Source organism: Balaenoptera musculus, chromosome 10 (genome assembly GCF_009873245.2).
Source record: "Balaenoptera musculus isolate JJ_BM4_2016_0621 chromosome 10, mBalMus1.pri.v3, whole genome shotgun sequence".
In the NCBI taxonomy this organism is placed as follows: domain Eukaryota; kingdom Metazoa; phylum Chordata; class Mammalia; order Artiodactyla; family Balaenopteridae; genus Balaenoptera; species Balaenoptera musculus.
In genome coordinates, this window is record NC_045794.1 from 62463323 (window position 1) to 62485585 (window position 22263).

General features: G+C 44.0%; 1 protein-coding gene across 3 annotated transcripts; it reads right to left on the reverse strand.

The window, feature by feature from the left end:
- CSRP2 (cysteine and glycine rich protein 2) lies at positions 1 to 19185 on the reverse strand. Of its 3 annotated transcripts, none has more exons than XM_036866977.1 (6): positions 18956 to 19185; positions 8189 to 8301; positions 5299 to 5467; positions 1673 to 1802; positions 902 to 995; positions 1 to 312 (listed from the first exon to the last, which is right to left on the reverse strand). In XM_036866977.1, the coding sequence occupies exons 2-6, from the start codon at positions 8298 to 8300 to the stop codon at positions 236 to 238; spliced, it is 582 nt and encodes a 193-aa protein (XP_036722872.1). In that variant the 5' UTR covers position 8301; positions 18956 to 19185; the 3' UTR covers positions 1 to 235. The 3 variants fall into 3 exon arrangements, with proteins under 3 accessions (XP_036722872.1, XP_036722871.1, XP_036722873.1); XM_036866976.1 differs by lacking the exon at positions 18956 to 19185 and adding an exon at positions 18622 to 18732; XM_036866978.1 differs by lacking the exon at positions 18956 to 19185 and adding an exon at positions 18647 to 18665.
- Positions 19186 to 22263: the final 3078 nt, after the last annotated feature.

Below are 22263 nucleotides of genomic sequence, written 5' to 3' on the forward strand. Positions count from 1 at the left end.
CTAAATTAAGCTGAAGTTTTATTTAAAATGTAAAAGAAATGGTTCTTGAAATGCTGATGAATAAAGCGAAAAGATATAGTGCTCTCTTCCTACTAGTCAGCTGGCCTATCCAAGTACAGGGCAACATACAGTACTTAAGTACTGGTAGAATTTCACAGTAGTTTAGTGTTAGATTATCTGTGCCTAGATTATGTAGAGCTTCTCAGTGTGTGATGTTGGTTCTGGGTTTGCACCTCTACTGAGCATGAACAAGGGCTCCTGCTCCTTGGCCATAGCCAAATCCCTTGGGCCCAAAGTTTTTCGCGTAGCATCCTACAAAAGAAAAGGGAAGAGTTAGTGCAAGTCCATTAAGCTTTGCTAGCATTGCTTAAGACTGATGTATCAACAAACATCCGTAAATTGAAAAAGCTGTTGGCTATGCCAAGAAGAGTTCAACTTATTTAAGGTGTAAAATGTGCCGTGTAGTAACTATGTTAAAGCTGCAAAGGTAAGTCCGAGTCTTCTGGTTCCCTAGTGTTCAGCTCGTGGTCCCAACTGAGTTACAAGTATGCACATCGGGCCAGACAAGTTATATATTTGTCTGTTGCCTTCATATATCCATATGCTTTGCTTAAAACATTAAGCTGAAAGAAGACTATTGTTTGTTTTTATTTGTAGGCGAGTTTTAAATGACCAGGAACTTAACTTACTGTATCATCAAAAATGTTCTGTGGTTTTTCTGTCATCTGTAAGCATCTCTAGATCTTTTATTTTCAAATACCCAGTGGCACTATCCCACCTTTTCCCCACTTTCTGAGTGCTTTTTGTCCTTTTTTTTTTTTTCCCCTGCTAGTGACATTTCCTTCACTGCCAGCCAGTGTGAGATACCCATATGGACACCAATAACTGAAGTTAATTTTACCTTTACAATAGATTTCACCTTCTTTCTCAGTCAGAGTTGTTGACTCAAGACTCTTCCCACACTTGGCACATCGGAAGCAGTTTTTGTGCCAGGGCTGGAAGAGAGGAATGAGTAAGTTTACATGCTGGCACAGTGGCTCAGGAAGATCAACCCAAAACAGGCTCCTGACTACTGTGGGGCAGCGCCAACCAGAAGGCTGAAACTGGACCCTCTACATTCTTGATTGCCTGCAAAAGGGCTGAGTTCAGACTTCATCCACAGAAGACCTGGACCGGGAGCTGTGCCACGGAAGGGCCATTTCCCTAAGAGCTGTCTGAAACCTCGCCGCAAGCCCTGTGTGCTCCTTTGAAGACCGCCTCCTTTACGGTTGAGAACACTGCAGCTCAAAGAGGTGAAGCGGTTAAGCGACTGCTCCAAACCAAATTAGCATCAGGTGCCCTAAGTCACTGCTTTTTTGTTTTTGTTTTTTTCCCTTTCACTACACTGAAGAACCTGCAGAGTCCAGGTTTGTTAAGCCTGGCCTTGTCAGTTAACACCTTCAGGAGCGCCCCCTATGAAAACAAGGTTCTTTTAAACACAGATGTGATTTGTCAAATAAGGGCATCACTTCAAAAAATTAATGATTCAGATGGAAATTCGATTAAGAAAAAGTTTAACTCAAGGCATTTATTTATAAGGCAGAGCGCCTGAGTGGGCTGCGGAGGGGCCTGGGGGAGAAAGGTAGTGGAGAGTAGTCATCCGCTGCTATTAACTCAAGAGACGGCACTTTACCTTTCCAGCTCCAATGATCTTCTCGGCAGCGTACACAGAATCCCCACATCTGGAACACTTCTCAGCGCCTCCGTATTTCTGAGCAAATTTAGAAGTGTTTGGATTTGTCGTAGGCCTGTGAGGTTGAACGCTTGTGGAAAGGGGAGAAAAGGAATTAGGCAAGATTTTCCAAAGGGCCCTTATAAGCCTTACAAGGCAGACACAATAGAACTCTGGGACTTAATTGCTATACTGTCCCTTGGCTGGAGGCCTCCACAGCCCAGTACAGGGGAAAGAAGAAAGAAGAAATAAGTATCAGGGGCGGGCCAGTTACTATTTTAACCTATTTATGGGCTCATTATTGTTACAAAAAGACAAGGCTCCAAACTTAAATGTCTGTCCCTGAGTCTAAACTCATCAGAATTCATTGAATCTCCAGTGCTAACCTCTCCACTAAACAATTATGCTGTGTTTTATGAAAACCTACCATAGCACATATTTTCACCCCACATTCATATCATTATTATTATTATTTATATTACCACTGGAATCAGCTAGCTTTTTACTTCACAGAAGATAGAAAAAATCAGTAGTAACTTAAGCAGTTAAGTTCTGCACATAGGTCAGCTGACTTAGGCAGTAACTAGGAAAATTAAGTATGTTTTACAGATTACTTAATTCCCCAATACATTAGGGGAAAGTATGAGTAAATTACATTTTTCATGGGAAAATATTTTAGAAAGTTTGCCTATTACTCTGTGATCTGTTTATCTTTTTCTCTGTATAGCGTACTGTTTTTGTCACTATTTACAGGTCACTAGGTAAACCTTGTTTTCCTCTCACTTTCTGTAATTTTTTTCCATTCAATATGTAGATGTACCTACCATGCAGAACACCATTCTAGGCTCTGAAAAGATTTAAAGGCTTTCCTAAAGCCTTACAAGTAGGTTGAGCAGATAAGATGTGACAACAAGAGTTAGCACTCAGCAAAGGGTAGCTAAGTGTCAATTTTTCCTACTAGGAGAACAATTTCATCCTAGTTATATTTTATTAAATAGGTTACATACATATTTAAAATAAAGTGTTAATTTAGGAATACTGCCTTTTCATAAAAGTTTATTCAAACTTTACATGTATCTTTAATATCTTCATCTCCACTATATCCATTTTTTAGTCATTTAATGGTTTTCTACACTTCCACCTAAGTTGTTTAATATACAGCATTTCTTGAATCATGTTTGATGTGGCCACTGGAAATCTTATTCTAAGCAACAAATACCAATTCCCAGTACTAATTCACAGGACTGAACTTTCCATTGTCCCTAATATGGGCATATTTTTTAAAAAATCTCCACAACCCACTGTATATATACAGTCAGCCCTCTTTATCCACAAGTTGTGCATCCACAGATTCACCCAACCTTGGATCAAAAATATTCGAGAAAAAAATTCTGGAAAGTTCCAAAGAGCAAAACCTGCATTTGCCACATGCCAGCAACTATTTACATAGCACTTGCATGCTCAGATTTTGTGTCCGTGGGGGTCCTGGAACCAATCCCCTATGGATACCAAGGGACACCTGTACTTACTTTTAAAAGTGATCTTTAAAAGCTATTCACAATGATATCCAACACTTGCAGTTAGGAGTTTTCTAAGAAAAATTTCCAAATCTGCCAATCATATTAAGAAGAACTTTATATGGATTATCTCCCACCTCCCTTCCAGCAACCTCAGAAGCCATGGTTAATTGCTACCTCATATGGCAGATGAGGAAATAGGGGCTTACATTTAAATAACTTGCTGAAGGGCTAGAGAATTAGTAAATTGGTGAGCCTGAACTAAAAAATGCAGGTCTGCCTCAATGAAGATGTTTCTGCCCACTCAGTGCTGCCTCTTCAAGAGATCCCCCCGAAGCTGTTTGGTCCCCATAACTTTCACAATGACCATGTGCCAAAAGGGCAGCCCAGACTGCAGGTGCTCCCAGAGTACAGTCATTAAGAGGGGCTTCTGGAAAAGGAAATCCCTACACCTGGTCCTGCAGGATGAGTAACATGTGGCCAGGCTAAGAAGGGGAAGAGGCAAGGACACAGATCAACACAGGCCAGCATAGAAGGTTGGCTAATTATTGGAGAATATGGAGAAGCAGGAGTAGATAAAGAGGAGGGGCCACTGGTCTTTGTGACTTTAACACTGTGGCCACAATTACTGATTCACTTTTGGGGTCATGGATGAGTTTTGTTTGGGGGGAACGTGTACAGGTTTATGTGTTTGAAATAAAATCTTGGGAAACAAGAATAGATTTTTAACAAGTTGGAAAGGGAGAGCAGAACAAGAACGATGAACTTGAACAAAGTCAGAGGTAAGCTGGGGTCCTGCAAGTGACGGCATGCAGCAATGAATGAGTCAGCCCTCATACAACCGATGCCCAGCAAGGCACCACGGCTCAGAAAGTGAGTGTGGAAGAAACAGGAGAACAGAGAGGTGGACCTCGATGCAGGACAGCGCACAAGTATGCGGGCCAAAAGGACAGAAGTTCAAATCCTGGCTCTGCCACTTACCTGTGTGAGCTGAGCCTTAGTGTCCTATCTATAAGATAGGGACAAAGTAACTCAACTCAGTTACTGTGAAGATTATATAGAACGAACATAAATGTTCAGCAGACGTTATTTCAGGCATACCATAATGCGCTGTGCTTAAGATCATAAGCTTTGGAGTTACACTGGGTTAAGTTTCAGGCTCTACAATTAACTAGCAGTGTGACTTAAGGCAAATCACTTAATTCTCACTGTCTCACTTTGTTCTTGATTAAGATAGGAAACCCTACCTTATAGGGTTGTGAGGATTACATGAGTTACCATATATTATTGCATGGTGTCCAGTCTACAATAAGGGCACAATTAATGGCCGTGTCCAAGGAAAGGCCATCTTACTGGCGTATTACACAATTTTGGCCTCTTCAGTATAAAATGGATGTGAAAAATGTGAAGTTCAAATGAGGGAATTAGTGAGTCAAGAATAGGAATTAAATTCCACATGAAGAAATTATGTCTCAGCGTGAATTACTAAGTGAAGTGTAGCAGATTTAGCACTTTGCTTACTTTGGTACCGAAACCTTTAAAATTTAGTAACACTAACCTCTCATAGAATCAAATACAGGAAATAATTTCCATTTTTAAGTAAGAATTGTAAGCTAGAGAAAAGTAATTTCTTGGTGAGGAAACATTCTTACATGGAAGGACTGACTGAGGAATTTTCATTGACTGCTTAATTGCACATGAGAAATGCATCTCATGATTCCGATACTACATTTCTCCATCATTTGATTTCATGATGTCTGGTCTTTGAAGTGCTGTGAAACGGAAGTAAATTTAAACCACTTGCTTTTGAGAACATCACAACTCCTTGATACACCTCATAATGCTATAAACCGGGGCTGGAAATCACTGGAATAATCAATAAGAACTTTGCCACGTCCAAAACTGTCCATTATTTCAAGCTTAAAGAACAGTCATTAGTTTATACTAGAAAATCTGAGTCATTGTCTTTGATTCTTTCAAGCTAAAAATCTGGAAACTCCCAGATTCCCGTTCACCAAGCAACATGAATTGCCACCATGCCTTCCTGAAGGTCACGTGGTCTTGACTCACCTCTCGGGCTTGATGCCCAGCCTCTCACCCCGGTCCATGTTGAGTGTGCCCGCGCCCTGGCCGTACCCGTAGCCTTTCGGCCCATACTTCTTTCCATAGCAGGATTTGCAGTAGATCTCGTCATCGTGAATTGCCACTGTTGTACTATCTAAATTTTTCCTGCAAACCACTGAGGGGGAAAAAGTTAGACTTTAAAAATATGCCAAAGATTGCCTTTTTCCTTAGAACAATGGTGGCGCTGACACAGGGCCTAGAAAAGGTAAAGGCAGAGGCTCTCCCACATTCCTAGTTTATTCTCTGGTTCCCAAAAGCCACTGGAGAGCACCTGGACGGCTCGCTACGTGTGAGGACAATTTGCGTTCCTCCATGGATATGATGGTCATTTCAGAAATACATTCGAATTTTAACATCCTGAAGCCTCAAACTGTTTAGTAGGATCTGCCTCCCAGGCAAGGGGGAGAGAAGTTTCCAAGATGTCTATAATTACACGAACAAAAGGAACAAAACTAGCACTTTGCGCCCAAGACCCTTGCTCCCAACCTTCAACACTCAATCTTTTCGTCCCCTTCATCCAAGTATTAAAGAACAAAAGGGTAGGAGCGCCTTGAGCGAGCTGCCTCTGCAGCCCCTCCTCCCCCAAAAGCACCCCCAGGGATAAAAACGGTTTTAAATCCAGAATTCTAGTTTTCATCACTAGTTTAGAAGGGAAAAAGCAGTCTTCTTTCATCTCACCACTGGCTTCTCCAGCAGTGATAAGTATGTCTGAAAATCGTCAAGTGGTTTAAAGTCTGCATTTGTTTTCCCTTCAGTCCCAAAGGAGCACACATTCTTTCTTGATGGATTTCTTACCACATTTCCACGTATCCCACTTCATAAAACTGCCAAATGTCATCATGTTTTATCCAGACGTTATTTCACTTTCTAAGACTTCAATTAAGCTTGAGAAAAAAAAGACTTGTGAGAGAGCTCACTGGAAGCACAGTCGGGCAGCAGGAAACCCGTGATTAGTGCAGTAGAAAAGGGGATTCCTCCCACCCCTTATTTAAAAGAGAGGGAGAAGCAAAAAGAGGAAGGACAGAAAGAAGGGCCGGGAAAGGCGACTAGCTGGCTGCTTCAGAGTAGAGTTAAATGATGAAGTTTCTATTATCTTAGACTGAAGTTTTCTCTGGTAGAACAGAAATGACATCATCTACTTTGAACCTTGCTGTTGAGGTTCAAGTACTGAAATATATCTGCTTAAAGACAGAGTTAACCTAAAATCATACACTGCTGAAGAACAGACACCCTTAACAGACAGAACAAATAGAAAAACTGGTTTTAAACACATGTTTATTAACCAGAGCAAGTTTAAATATATGAAATTTTTACTAGAGAACCACCCCTTTCCCCCTAGGCCTTATCCGTATTCTCTGCAGTAAATTCTCCTAAGGTCTGCAAACTACTCTGAATTATTTCCTTAAAAGGCTTTAGTCTGCAGAGGCACATATTAGGAAGGAGTAATAAAGAGGACCAGTAAAGACCTTGACATTTAATAAACACTGACTTGATTACGGTGTAGACATCATGGCTTAACCTAGAGGAGGAAACTAAGAACAATTTCTCAAGTATTTACATTTCCTCTTTGTTCACATACTCTCTTGGTTACAAAGCTGCTGAAAAATACGGATTCCTTTAAAAAAAATTAACTTCTAAGAGAAGAAATGGTTAAACCAAATCTGAGAAATGCTAGCTATTATGGAGGCGTACATAGCAAACATTCATATGTTGTATTTGTATTCTTCGTAACTGCAACTCTCTGTTGTCTGTTTCTGGTCGTCTGCAAAGCAGTTGCTGTATAAAAAGGTCCAGACGCCTTAAATGCTGGTGCCTAGAAGGAGAAGGACAACTAAAATTTGTGAGGGAAACTCTTTCTGAAGATTATTCCTTAGTGTAACCAGATTTCTTTTTAACATAGGCAGTTTCTAACAGTAATTTTCACTGCACAGTGCTCTAGATATAGCGGAGAGCTGCACGGATGGGTGGGTTCCTCACATAACAAATCCTTTGTTCGAGAAAATTTTGTCATTTGAATCAGAAGATGATTAATGTTGAGCTTCCTGAAGCGGCTACTCTCCTGTTTTAAGACTGAAGACTTGGTTGTCCTGAGAAGGAATCTGCCAGGGAGAAGGGGCTTCTCTCCTGTTCCCTTTCTCTCATTATCAGGTACTGACCATCATTGGAGCAGACGCCCACGTGCTGGTTCGTGGTCTACCTCCTGTCTGTACCAGCCACAATGGTAATTCTCTCTCTATAAACAGCAGTAATTCCCCATCTACTTCTATGGGATTTTCATATCCTACGTTCCTTTCCCTCAAATTTAGGACATCAATAACAAGAAATAACTCTGAATATTCACTACCAGAGAAGACAGAATTTGAGCTTCTAGACATGTGAATTTCAACTAACAGTGTGGCGAGAAACCAGCCAGTTAGGTTTCAAAGAGAAGGAGCCCCGCCAGAACGAGAAAGCTGGCGCGGATGGGGAGTGAGCCGTTCGTTCAGGAATCGGAGCCAAGCCCCTGGGATGTGCCAGGAACTGTGCTGGGTGCCAGACTATAAACAACCCCGAGGTCTCGGTGAAGCGGGGGAGACAGACGTGACAACAGATGAAGTACAGGGGGTGCCAAGTAGAGGCGAAGCGCTACAGGGGCCCAGAGGCCGAGGGTCTGGGTCGCCCCTGCTGTCCTTGCTGTGAGGCTGAGCGCTTGCACTGTCCATGGGGACAGACAGACAGAAACCACTGGGGCTGCTAAAATCATCTTTGTTAACAAGACCACAGTTTCTTCCTGAAATCGGTGAGCTGAAGCTCCTGACACACGAGTTCTGTCCACGCGAGCGCGGGGGAGACTCACTGCACAGGAAGCAGCAGCGGTGGAAGCTCCGGCCATCGCACTGCACCTCCTCGGCGTGGTACACGGTCCTCCCACATGCCCCGCACTTGTTGCCACCTCCCCAAACGGGCATCCTGCAGGAAGACACAATCGTTAGGACGGGCCCCTACTGTACGAGACGTCTTACACGCTCCCTGGAGGGCTTTTTACACCCAGGGGGCAGCAGACAGCGTTGGTTTCTTTATAACCTGTCCTGGCCACATCTTCAGAAGACCTGCGTTCCTCCAAAGTGACCTCGTCTCACCTCCCAGGTCACAGCCCTCACTAGGAAACGGGCTTGTCGTGCACAGGTTTTTTTCTCCAACGGAACAAAGGACCTGCATTTAGTACAACAGTGCAGGTCGCCAGGCACAAAACAAACTGCCGCCAGCATCCACGGGAGTTGAGAAAGCAGTGTAGGGAGTGGAAAGGCAAACGCTGCCCCCGCCCACCCTGCAGTAATGAACTGGTTTAAAGCTCAGCTGAAGAACTTACACTTGGGTGGAGGTTTTTACATGTTTCATTCACTGTAACATCACCAAATTCTTTACCATAGAACATACACGAGCTATGACACACTTCTAGGGAGGAGGGAAGTGCTGGACGGCCCGGCAAGATTAAGTTGTATATTTTCTGCTCAAGTTAGGAGAGATTATAGCATAAACACTTGTTTCTCTGACTAGCACACTGCATGGCGGGAGCCTGGCAGTAACCACAACAAACACCCATCCAGATGGCTATCATTTAAGTTTCTGTGCTTCACTAATCCCAGTGTCCTGAAGTCCAGCCGACGACACGGTTGGTTTTCCCTCTCTGGTGGGCCTGTCCGTCCACACAGAATAGGCTACCAAGTTGCCTTCCTGGCAAAATGAATTGTTTGTTGACTGTGTCAGAATAACCTCTGAGCAATGTGGCCTGGGGGTAGAACTCGAAGTTTAAATCCTTGGCTATCTTGCTGTGATGTAGGGCAACGTGTTCTCATCTCCTTCGCAATGAACTGGTCTCCCTGGACCCAGTTTAAAACACCTAGTTCTGAATGGCCAATGTGCTCAAGTGCCTTTGCCAGTACAGAAAGTTGGCCTGCAGAGACAGCGTGTTATGTCAGACCTGCCCTGAGTGGTATCTAAAAACACAGTAGAAGAATTCCTTTCATCCCCACCATCATTTCCAGACTTCCCTTTGCTGAGTGCCATTTGCAGCCCTTGGCTGTTGCGTCTCCTTGGATGAGCTTCTGCCTCTCTAGTAAACAGCTAGCTAAGAAGGCTGAGACGTCCTTACTAACTCAAGTCTGGCTAGAAAAAAAAAAAAGGGACAAGGACAGCTGCTAAGCAAAAGGCTGAAGAATCTTCAGTCCTTAAGATAAAAAGGAGGGTGGAGAAAATTCCTATCCCACTTGCCCATCCTACGCCATTTCGACAATCCAGAACACAATGACTTCCTAAACACTGAGATGAGGTCTTTACACAAGAAAGATTTACAGAATTAACCAGTGTTGGGCATCCTTCTGGGACACAGCCTTCTCTGGCCCCTCTTCTGGTAATACTTTCCCCGGATTTTCTCCAGGGAAGCAACAACCGTCTCTTTCTTGGCACACGTGGTTTAGAGAAGTACTTATTAAAATGTGGTCTCCTGGTGACAGTCCACTGTGCTGGCTACCAATCCCAGACAACATTCAGATAAGCGTTTAGAAAGTTTTCTACAATTTTATGCCACAACAATCAACAGCATGATCAGTGGACTCATCTTGTTGGACAGAGGACAGTCAGATAATCAGGCTGTATTTGGAAATTAAAAGAAAAAGAATGGTCCTTTACCACAGATAGTTTGAGAAGCACTAGTTTAGAGGGTGTGACTCTACCCTCAAATCCAGGGCTGGACATGCGATGCATCACTGCAGTCAGATGAGTGCATTCCCCCTCCTGCCATGGCGACTGGTTTAGGAATGGGCACGGGACCCCAAGCCAGTTCAATGGAAGTTAAACCCGGCCTTGGGTTTAGAACTGTGCCAGTGCAGGAGTGGAGTTGTTAGCAGCTGTCTGCAAGAAAAGAACCTAAGAAGGAAGCCAGCACAGAGGAAAAGAGAGAGACTAGTTCAGATAGTCTTTAGCCGCGCCTTGTTGTATCCTGTGTTCTTCAATTATATGAGCCAATAAATTCCCCTTTTTAAGCCTTTGGGAGATAGAGCCCCCGGTCCTAGAAACAAACAAGAACAACACACACAGACACACAAAAAGACCTGACTGATAACCACTAGTTATCCCTACATTGTTGGCCTCAACTTGCAAAAAGCCTATTTCCCTTGTTCAGACAGGAACAGTGTCGTTTCTAGGGTCCACAAATGTTACCAGGCTCCTGTGAAGGCATCCATATAGGATCGATATCCAGCAACAATGGAATATATTTGCAAGCTTTCCTTTGGTAGTTGCATAAATCTCTTATTCCTGTCCCTGGAGACTGGTGCTCTATTGCACAATGAAACCTGAGCCCGGCTATAGAACCTGACACAAAACTTGGCTCCAGCACCTGCACTGGCTTGAGTTTGGAGTGCAGTTAATGATATTGACTTTGCCCCATGGCTCCAAAGCTACCCGTGTTCTGGAATGCTCACAGATACAACAGACATCTGCTGGAAGTATCCCATGATTTCTGAGGAAAGCAAACACCAAACCCAGACTTGCAGGTAATGACGTCACAGTGACTTAAAATCAGATCCCAACCATCAACAGCCCAGCTGGCTTTTAAAATACTTTTATCATCAAGGCATTTCTCATCATGTTAGAAAGTATCATCGTACCACCAACCTGTATCATAATTACTTTGGAGCAATCACCAATAAGGAGCCAGACTTTCTATCAAGACAAACACTATCCTCAGTTGTCTCTAAATAACATTTAAAAATACATAAAAACTAACTCATCACTCTGTGTTACTCTCTCACTGCTATAGAGCAACTTGGACTTTTAAAAAAGGAAGAATATCTTCCCTTTGCCTGTGTAATTCAGGGTTGAATTCACCCCTTGTAAGTCAAGTCTGATTCCTACTGTACTTGCCATGCCAGCCAAATGTGAATATGTCATCTTTTCGGAAAACACCTATCCAATACCTTTTCAGCTTACCATTTTAAGAGCTTCTTTCCTTTGAGGGTGGGGACCACAGCTCTATCTTCTCCCACACCATCAACCAGAGTGCTTGGCATATGTCAAAATATTTCATTTCTATTGTTTTAAGGAATCCTTCCTTTTTCAACTTGTTTTTACTCTTCCCAATTTGATCTTATGCTTATAAAGACAAAGGTAGCACTGCCCTACTTCTCTGTCACATTCTTGGATTCTCAGTAAATCCAGTAAAATTTCCGAGTCATTAACTTTTTAAAAGTTCCACTCAGTTTAAAGGCTTTCCTAAGGATTTCTGAATAACCCTCTCTGTGGGCCAGGCTAATGGTGTAATAGGGCATCCTCAGAAAGCTTCAGCTGGATTTATGTTTTATTTTTTAAGCAGGATAGTGGGTAGTTAGGTGTTCCTTACGTTATTCTCTATTTTGTATGTCTGAAATATTTCGTAATGGAAGGAAATATTTCATAATGGAAGGAAGGAAGGAAAGGAGAGATGGAGGAAGACATTGATTTAGACAGACCTGGGTTAACTTCACTATTATAATGGTTGTGCAATGTTGGGCTTAATTTTCTTATCTGCAAAAAAGGGGGGAAAGGTAGCTCTGTCTACCTCACAGAGATATTGTGAAGATAAAACACAGTAAATAAATGCCTTGGCAGACATCCAATAACTGGTGGCTCGAGGATGGGAGGGGCATCTCATGCTGTCCATCCTGCTATCAGTACTCCTACAGGAAACCCACTGACTAGCACCTATAGAACACAGCTCAGAGCAACAAACAGTAAGGGAAAAAGTTATCTGATTAGTCAGTCATAAACCTTTCTCTGAACATTACAATGCACTGCAAGTATAACAACAGTTGCACTTGTGGGGACTAAGAAATGAAGTTCAAATTTACACTTTTAGGGTGAACCCCTATGCGTGTTTGCTGAATTTGGCAGAGGGAAATGGGACCATCTTCCATTTCTGTCACTCCTGGCATTGCTATGCATATATTAAAAAAAACACACACACACAAAAACCCAAAGCTTCATTTTTCCTACAAGCCCTTGGCTGCACTACTCCACAACAGCTGACATTAATCACAGCAAACTGGATTTGCACTGAGCAATCTGGGCTGCATGCCTTTCCCCGATCCTATGCATTAATTTACAAAATGGTAAGAGGAGAAATAAAACCCCCCGTTACACACACCTCGCAAAAGAGGCCAAACATGGGCCAATTCAGTTTTTTTGTCTTGTTCTTTGGTTCTCATTGCCTGAAAGAGCTCCAGCACTAGGATTTATCCACTGTTGGATTAAAAAGCTTGGTTTACATCCAAACACCTATGTGCAGTTTCTCTTTGCTGCTTCTCCCCAGTCTAAGACACCACCCAGAATCAGTAAGACTTAGCCCAAGAAGAAAATTACTGTAGTCTAAATCTGAGTCACCTTGCGGTAAAGTTAGCTCATTCTCTAGATAACCAATGACCACAGGGGTCATTCTCCCCACCTGTGCTGCGCTGACTGCCTTATTTTAGAATCAGAATGACTCAAACCCATGAATTTTGAGCCTACGTGCCGCCACTTGTAATTTAAATTAACTGGTCTGATGCCGAGTGACTCCGTCTATAAACCCAGATTCTAAATGCTTCCAGAAGATTTGACATCTTATGACTACAGGCAGGGCTTTGTTATTATACAGAATCTTTGTTATTATGCTATAACTTCCCAAAAGGAGAATCTACTATAAACCAGTTTCATCTTTTTTTTTTTTTAATTTTATTATTTATTTATTTATTTATTTATTTATGGCTGTGTTGGGCTTTCTCTAGTTGTGGCAAGCGGGGGCCACTCTTCATCGCGGTGCGCGGGCCTCTCACTATTGCGGCCTCTCTTGTTGTGGAGCACAGGCTCCAGACGCGCAGGCTCAGTAATTGTGGCTCATGGGCCCAGTTGCTCCGCGGCATGTGGGATCTTCCCAGACCAGGGCTTGAACCCGTGTCCCCTGCATTGGCAGGCAGATTCTCAACCACTGCGCCACCAGGGAAGCCCCTAAACCAGTTTCATCTTGAGCCACATCCAGAGGGGGTCACTTGTCAAAGAATATGTAACTGTCCCCAATTACAATGATTTTTAAAGAGGCCAGAGTTTGACAGCTGTAATTAATTGGAAATTAAGCTGCACTCAATGCCCATTCTAGAAAGGTTTTCTTCTGCAACCCAAACTACCTGCTTAGTCTACTTCCCTTATCTGAGTGAATACCACTGAGCCAAGGATAGGACTCTCTGTGTCTTAGTGATGGGCTCCAAGTTCCATTTGGCTCCTTCTACCAAAGCTAAGTCCTCAAGCTGGTCTTCAAGAGAGCTCGGCCTCAGGATGAACTAAGAAGGTGGATTTTGGAGTCCACACAGTCTCATTTCCCTCATGTGCAAAATAAGGGTAGCAGAACCTTTCTTTCAGAGGTGTTAAGAAAATGAGTTGAGAAAATGCTTACAGTTGGCATTCAATTATTGGCCGCCTTTATCATCAGTATTTAGCAATGTTCAGTCTTTGTCATCAATACTCATCTTCTTCTACCCACCTCATAGGCCATCCATTCCTTCAGTATGCCCCTAATCCCTGTACATCAGGAAAACTGACTTAGCTCCCTCCCTCCCACCCTCATCCAGCTAACTCCCGACTTCGTTTATGAATCTCAAGTAATTCTTCCAGGGTAGGGGCAGCTAATAAACACTGTAATGCTGTACTGTTTATGAAGCTCTCCAATAAATCTATTAATTCAACATCTTATAAGCCATATCCTGGGTTGGGAGCTGAGGGTAAAAGGGTAAAGGAAGGGTGCCTGTTTCTCAGGGAGTTCTACTTTGGTGGTAGAAGCATGTAAACAAATAACAGCAAAATAACCCAAAGCACAGAAGCGTGTAGAAGGGGCTTTGGGAAGTCTGTATGGTCTATTGATAGGGGGATGCCAGAACAGTTTCATCTTGTTGATTGATAGTGGGTTCCTGGAGCTATGTTGGAAAAGATTCTGGAGACCAGTCAAGGTTCCACATTAAAGATCATTGTGGTTAATAATGTCTGCCATAGAAACTGCAGTGCATGTGCCACCTCTAAGACATTCCAGGGATAAGAGAAAGAGTGTGGAACTCAGAATGAGACAGATGTAAGCTTGAAAGTCAGTTACCAGCTCTGTGATCTTGGCCGAGTTCCTTAACCTCTGAGCCTCCATGTCTTCAGCTATAACTTGGAAATGGATGAGCGCTCTGCCATAGGATGGTTGGAAGGATTTAACGAGATAACATTCGTAAAGTACCCGGCAGAAGCCTGTGCTCCACAAATACTGGCTTCCTTTTCCTTCAGGAGCACTAACGGGCCTGATTATGGTTCCCAAACGTTCAGCGGTTAAGTGACTTGCTCAGGTCACTGACCTCCAAAGATGCGAATCTAGGCTCAACCACTCATGTCTGACTCCAGAACCACAAGCTGTCCCGCAAACTCCCACATCTAACTTAAGGGTCGAGAACGTTCAAACCCCCTGAGCGTGATCAGTCCTTGAGCGATCAGCTTACACGCAGGAACGCCTTCCTCACTGGCCAGTCTTCATCCAACCACCTAGCAGTGAGTAAGTGTCCTCTAACGTGCTAATCTCCTACCCACACTGCTACTTTCAACCAAAGAGTACTCTCTACCACTCCTCTCTGCCAACCAAAGTCCATCCTCCTACTGAGGGAAACCTCCCTTCTATCTAATAAGCTGTCCTTTGTGCACCTCACCCTCACCACTCATTACTAATTCTACATCCTGTTGCCACTCATGTCTTCAACTCGGAGGACAGCTTGACACAGATTTGGAGACCAGCTGTCAAATCACACATTAGAACACAACTGCGCTCTCGGCTCGGGCACTCTGACCTCCACCTGCCAGCCCCAGATAGCCACAATCCGTGCAAACTGCGAGCTATTCAATTATTCAGACAATTTAATGTTTGTGTGAGTTTTACATGGAGTCAGACTGAGATTTATATGCCAAGACGACTGTTTATTTGCCAAAAGATCTTAGGCTGGTTATCTGATCTGCTCGTTTTCTCATTTTAAAAACAGAGATACTGCTTATTTATGTCATAAGGCAGTTTTGAGATTGGACCATACATGTAAAGCACTTCGAATAATGCCTGCCACATGATAAGTAACAGTAATTAGAAATACTTACGTAAAGCTTACTATACCTATGTTAAGTAGTCTACTTATATTAACTTAATCCTCATAACAACTGAAGTAGGCATTATCATTATCTTCACTGCATGGGTGGGAAAGCTGAGGTATAGATTATTAAGTGGCTCATAACTGTAAAACCAAAACACAATTACAATTCAACTTAAAAATACCAGTGAAATTCAAATAGACTATACTGAGTTTATTTGACTGATGTTTCACTAAAACTAAAACACTGCTAGCAACACAAATATAGTAGTGACTGATATGGCTCTAGCACAAGTTCTTTTAAATTGGGTATTTTCTGTCCTGCTGTGGGAGGTATGCAGCTTTGATTCTGTCTTCGCTTTTCTCTTCTGGAGGAGAAGCCACCATGAAACCTAACTGGGAAGTCATATGGCCCTAGTGTATTAAATGGTATGTGTCCTCTTATTAGTCAAGGACAATTAGTAGTACTGTTGGTACAAACAAAAAAGCAAGGAACCTGATATCCTTTGCAAATGATTCACAATATACTTCTTTTGCTTCTTCCTCTAAGACTTACACTAAAATGTACAATTTTTATAATCAGAATTTGTGCCCAGCTCCTCCACAATCCAGTTTGAGAAAACTCCCCTAAGTCAGTCAGGGTTCTTAACCTGGGGTCCACAGATTCCTTGAAATTCTGGGGATCACTGAACTTGGTACCGTGTACTTTATTTTATGCCCCTAAAAACAGTTTGAGAAGGGGTCCAGAGGCTTCACCAGACTGCCAAAAAGTTCCATGACACAAAAAAGTTAGGTATTACCATCCTAGGTAATCAAGACCCCAAGTGTAGGGAACCCCACCCAATAGAGCACAAGGGATGCCATGCAAATACCAGCCCAGGAAATGATACAGTTGAGGAAACCTGTGAATATCTGTGAAGGGAAGAAGGCTGGCCTCCAGGCAAGGCCTAGGCGATACTGTTCAGAGTCAGCAATCTTCTGGAAGAGGCTTTCACTGATAGCTGTTTCCCCCTATATTCAACAAAGTGCAGAAAGGAGTCTAATTACAAGGAACCTCTCCCAAACTGGGCTGGGTTTTATACAAGGAACAGCATGCCTTCCGAGAACCCCTGCAAGGTATGTGCTGTTACACCCATTTTACAAGATGAAGTAACTGAGACCAGAGAGTAAAATAACTTGCCTAAGGTCATCAAACCAGTGGCTGCTGAAGCTGGGATGTGAATTTGGGCCCAACTGGTCAGTCCTGTCCTTCTCACCATGCTATGCCTCCTCTCCTGCTGTGGGCTTTCTCTCCCCCGCTCATCTGATTTACCTGATTTTTGACAGAGAAGAAAAATTAGAGGCCCAGATGTCCACATTTAGTGGCGGCGTCAAGGCTGGACCCAGGCTTCTAAAGCTTATTTATCACTGCCCCCTCTAATCTATGCCAACATTCTTGCTTTTTTAGTATAAAATACAGTTTCCTCAAAATCCAAGTGAGTTGGCAATTTCATCAGGACAGACCTCCAATGAGTACTGCTTTCAGCCCAGTATTTGGCATATACCAGTATCAATCAATATTTGTGAATACATTTGGAGGAATCCATTAAAAAACTCATGATAGAAACTGTAGATCAAATCTGCTAATATTTCTGTTGCTTGAGTCCAATTAAATCTTTGTTCTCTACAATTGCAATCTTACTCATTCCTTCATTCATTCATTCAATTAACCAGCATTGGCTCTGGTCCAACGGTGTGTTTAAGACACCCAAGCCAAGCACTGTGAATTTCAAAGACTCATGGGATACAGACCCCCGTGTCTACCTAACTTCACTCTGAAAGAGCAAAGGAAACGAATCCAGGGTAAAAAGAACCTTGAGAAATATTGGTAAAGTGTAAGTGGCAGTCAACTTCAGAGGGCAATGACCAAGGAGACAGTGTGGAGGGAGACCACAAAGGACTTAATAAAATTTGTTCTCATTTGGTATGCAGTTTTTAACATATGTGCAACTCACCCTTTAAGAATCCATTGCCCATCTCTTTCCTGAAAATTTGAGTCAAATTATAGCCAACTCTGTGGCTGTCCTATTTGAATTCTTGGCATTTTTTATAAGTAGAGTTTTAAAACAGGTTAACTAGAAAAGTTAAGAACTAAAGAGACCATTTTTACTGCCGAGTTAAAAAAACTACCCAAAATAAAAAGTATTTATAAAATGAAAAGGAAAAGGAAAAAGTCTGGTCTGCAGACTGAGAATAAAACAGGTTGAACATTTGGGGTAACCATTTAAACAAATATCGTTCTACAAACGTCCTGGCTGGGGGGGGGGGGGCAGGGCAGACGTGGGTGTCTCCCGACTCAGAAAACCCACCCTGCCCCCCCCCCCCCCGGGGACTGCCTACGTGGAGCTTTGGAACCGAGGACGTGATTTGCAGGACCTGTTGCAGAATTTACAACCAAGCATTCTTGCTTTCCCGGTTTGTACCTGAATGGTAGAAAGTTCCGGAAAAAGCTGGGAGTGATCAATATGACGTTTCGCTGCTGTGCCTTCAACATTTAAGGTTCAGCGCTCGGTGGGCAGAGACCACCAAACAATGGGGATACCAGGAGCTCTGTACCGCAGCAGGGGAAGGATTCCGGACTCGACAGGCTGGGGGAGCCCCCTCCGCACCCCCAGGGCTCCGAACCAGCCTCTGGGAAGGTCGCCCTCGGCGTGCAGCACACTCGGGGCACAGGAGACCCCGAGACTCGGATCCCGCCCTCCCCTTTGCGAAGAGAGAACGCGCCACTGGAGGAGGGGGCCCTAGGCTACTAAAAGGCGGATTAGCAGCCCCGCGAAACTCTCGATCCCACCTCTCTCTCCCAGAGAAACCGGGATGGAGGTCGCGCACGATTATTTCTCTGCGCAGCGGACCCGGGATCCGAGAGCAGGGCTGGGGCGGCCACGGGGAACGGGGCAGGTGTGTGGAGATCGGGGCGCAGGGGTGAGGAGGATGGCTAGGGGGACCAAATGGAGACCGCGATGGGGACGTCGGAGGAGATGAGAGGGGGCGCCGGCAGGGCGGCCTCCGCATCCCAGGAGGCTGAGGGAACCGCCCCCCCCACCCCCGGGGTCGGCGGAGACGCTCGCACCTCCCTACTCACTCGAGTCGCAAGCAGGACCACGCACCGCGGGCGGAACTAGCGAGAAGCAGTCAGAGAGAGCGCGGCGTGAGTCCGGGAGCCGGGACGCAGGGAGCGCCGGTACCTTTTCAAGCCCCCTGTGGGCGTGGCCTGTGGGCGCCCCGCCCCCACTCCTCCGCGCCCCGCCCCGCCGCGCCGCGCCGCGCCGCGCCGCGCCTGACCGATTCCCGGACCGGCTCGGAGGGCGGGAGGGGGGAGCTGCTCGCGGCCGGGCTCCGGGGTAAAGACAGAGAGACAAAGGCAGAATCCCGCCTCTTCCTGCTGCTTCCCGCGCGCCCAGCATCTTCCCACGTACCGGGACCGCTCCCTCCGACTTTACTCCTCTCGCTCGCAACGGGAGCCCGCAGTTTCTAGAAGTGGTTAACCGGAGCCAGGAAAGGAGGCTTCCTCACCCTGCGGAGAGGCCGGACGGCGGGACTGTCCCGTCGGGAAACAGCCCTCGCTGCCCTGCGACGTGCCCTTCCGACCGCGGTTGCCAATTCTCCTTCAGGAGGGAACAGTCCGAGGTCGAGGAGTTTCCAGCAGTAGAAAACCGGCCAGATCGGGAGTTTCCACCACCCCGTCCCGTGCCTTACCCTTATAAGTAAACTCAACGTGATTAACTTCCCCAGTGGGCAAGTATCCGCTGGCCCGATTTCCAGCTTCTGGGAATCCGCAACCTTCCTGTTCTTAAGGAGCAAAATTTCTCATCTAGACTAAATAAATGACGTTACCAAAAAAGCCTCATTACTCAAGTGTTTTGCCTTTCCCACCATCGCGGGGCACGGCTGCACACGCTGCTGAGGCGGTGCAGGGGGGGCGGGCAAACCCACCCAGAAACCCGAGCGCCAAAAGGCCTTGGGATTACATTTGTCGGTATCAGAAAAGTCCAGGGACAGCAATGACAACCGAGGGGACCTAATACCTGAACTACAGGCTGATTTATTGTTTTAGAGGAAAAGAAAAACAAACAATGCCATCTTTATCTTGTTCACATTCTAGGCCGACTGATGACCTCTGTGCCAGAAGTGAGGATCCCTGAGAGTTGATGTTTGGGAAAGTGGAGCACTCAAGAAAGACAGTGACCAAGGCTTTCCCTCAGGCCAGAAACGCAATAGCCTCCTCTAGTGCAGAGCTTCTCAAACTCCACACCGTAGACATTTGGGGCTGGGTAATTCTTACCTATGGGGGCCGTCCTGGGCGTTGTAGGATGCCTACAGCCACTAGATGCCAATAGCACCCCTCCCTCCACACTGGAACAGTCAAAAAGTCTCCAGACAGTGCCAAATGCCCTCTTGGGGAGGGGGCAGAGGGCATTGGTTGAGAACCACTGTCCTGGTTTATATCTGCATGATAAAGTGCAGAAGTGGCTTATAGTATTATTATTGTTTTATTTTATATGCTGGGGCCAATCCAGGATAAACCCATTATAAGAGCAGCCTTATTCTCTGTCCACCCAGTACTGTACAAAAACACATAGTGGTGATTGACATCTCCTGATATTGCGGCGGGAGTCTGGAAGTATTCCTGCCTGCTGTGAGCTTTGCTAAATATGGGCAGTCCATGTTTTCATGACATCAGCTAATGTAAGAGCAACATGAAAATTCTGTCCTTCTGATTCAACATTCCCTTTATCTCTGCTGCTTCCAGTACTTACTTTTTCTTGCATTGGTTTATGTCATGTTTCTACTGAATGAAACTATCGCTGAATTTTGATGCCGCACTGGTTTTCAGCACACTGTTGTCCTTTCTCTCCTACCCCTGGGTTCTTTTTGATGCCTCCATGACCTGACCTCTTTGCTTTCTGACATGCTTATGTTGTCCCTAAATTCCACAGCCACCTCCTAGCATTTGACGTTGGGCTTGCTCCTGACCTGAAAGTATTTCTGCTGTCTGTCCCTCTATGTCTTTGTCTGAGTGTATTTTACAGCGAGTCTGGGGATAATGTGCAACATTTGGTTTTGAATAAATCTATATTTGTATTTAATTACCCACAGTTAAAAAATATTTTATTTCTCTTTAAACATTTCTTTAAACTGTTGACTCTTTTCATTCTAAATGTTAGGAAATCCTCTCAGTTTATTTAGACAGAGCGGTGCAAAAGAAAGAGTGTGAGCTTTGGAAACAAACAGATGTGGTTTCAGCATACAGCTCTGACTCCTACTAGCTCTGTGAGCTGGACCTAATGCTTGACTTCTTTGTATCTGTTTCTTTATCTGTAAAATGATGACAGTACACACCTTGTAGCATTGTTGGGAGGATTAAATCAGACTATAGGACGTGGCACCTGGTAAATACTCCACAAATGATGATTGTTATATTAAGCAAGGGTATCTTGATGTCCTCTTCTGACTTGAGAAAGAAGTAGAAACTGGGCTTTGCTGAGCATTCATCTTATGCTGACTACTGAAGGCTTTGGTAGTAACAAAGTATTAAGTGTTTTCCAAAACAGTTAAGAGCCTGCCAGTAGAAAGTAAATTGCGTGCCTGGGGAAGAGCTAGTGGGAGAAATGTGCGCTCATGGAGAAGAATAAGCCTTTCTTAATTCCATATGGTCCTAGTCTGTTTGACTCCTTCAACCTTATTATAAGAGGCAAAATTGAAGGTTAAATGTGTCCAGCAGGATGTTTCTTTTTCCCAAGAAATGCACATTATACTTGTAACAGCTCCTTCAGTCTCTGGAACCCATTAACCAATTTTGAATCAAAGTCCTTTGTCAACGTTGCTGTCCTAAGGCAAGCTGAACCAAGGTTGCCTTTCTTCGTGACCTTGTGCTCCAAGGTCAGATTTTTCAAATATTTTTATTCTTTTTATTTCATGCTACTTTTTCTTAACAAAACTCTGAACCAGATGAGTGTGAATATAAACACAGGGCTTCTTTATTTTATTTTAGGGCAAGGATTCCTTCCCAGAAGCCAGCTAGGTGGAGAGGAATCTTTTAGTATACGTTAAATAAAGGAAAAAATAATTTCTCTCATTTTGCTTATGTACATGCTTAATAATAAAGAAGCAGCTGTTCCCACCTTATTTCTTAGCGAAGATTTAGCAGCAGTGGCGGGAATTAAAAATTACTCATACTCAACCCTAATACTCTGTGAGGCATTTTCTGGCAGAGAATATAATAAGTTATATATGCTTAAAGTCTGAAAGGTAGATTAAAGTATCATTTTTTATACTTGCCATAGTTGCTTTTTTTTAACTTGCTTCAAACTCCCACTTTCTTATAACCTGCATTATTTCTTAAACTTTTCTTTAATGAGTACTATTTCTCTTCAGTTCTTTATCTTCTCTTACAGTGTTGTTTAGGTTTTCTTTTCTACCAGAGCTTTCTTGCTTTTCTAGCTCTGCTTATGCTTTCTTATTACAGCAGAGTTTTTCTAGCTCTACTAGTATGAAAAATACCATTAACTTTACCCTCCGAACCAGTCCATTTCATCCATCTTAACCCCTTAAATGCCCTATTCCACTTTTCTCTCTTCTCTGCAGTTGATGACATCACCTTCTCTTTCATCCGAATTCCCAGCCACCAGCCAACATTGCCCTCAGCCTTCCTCCTCTTTGCCTCGAATGGCCCATCTTTTCTCCCATGTTTACACTTGCTGTCCCTGACCTCCGGGGAACGGGT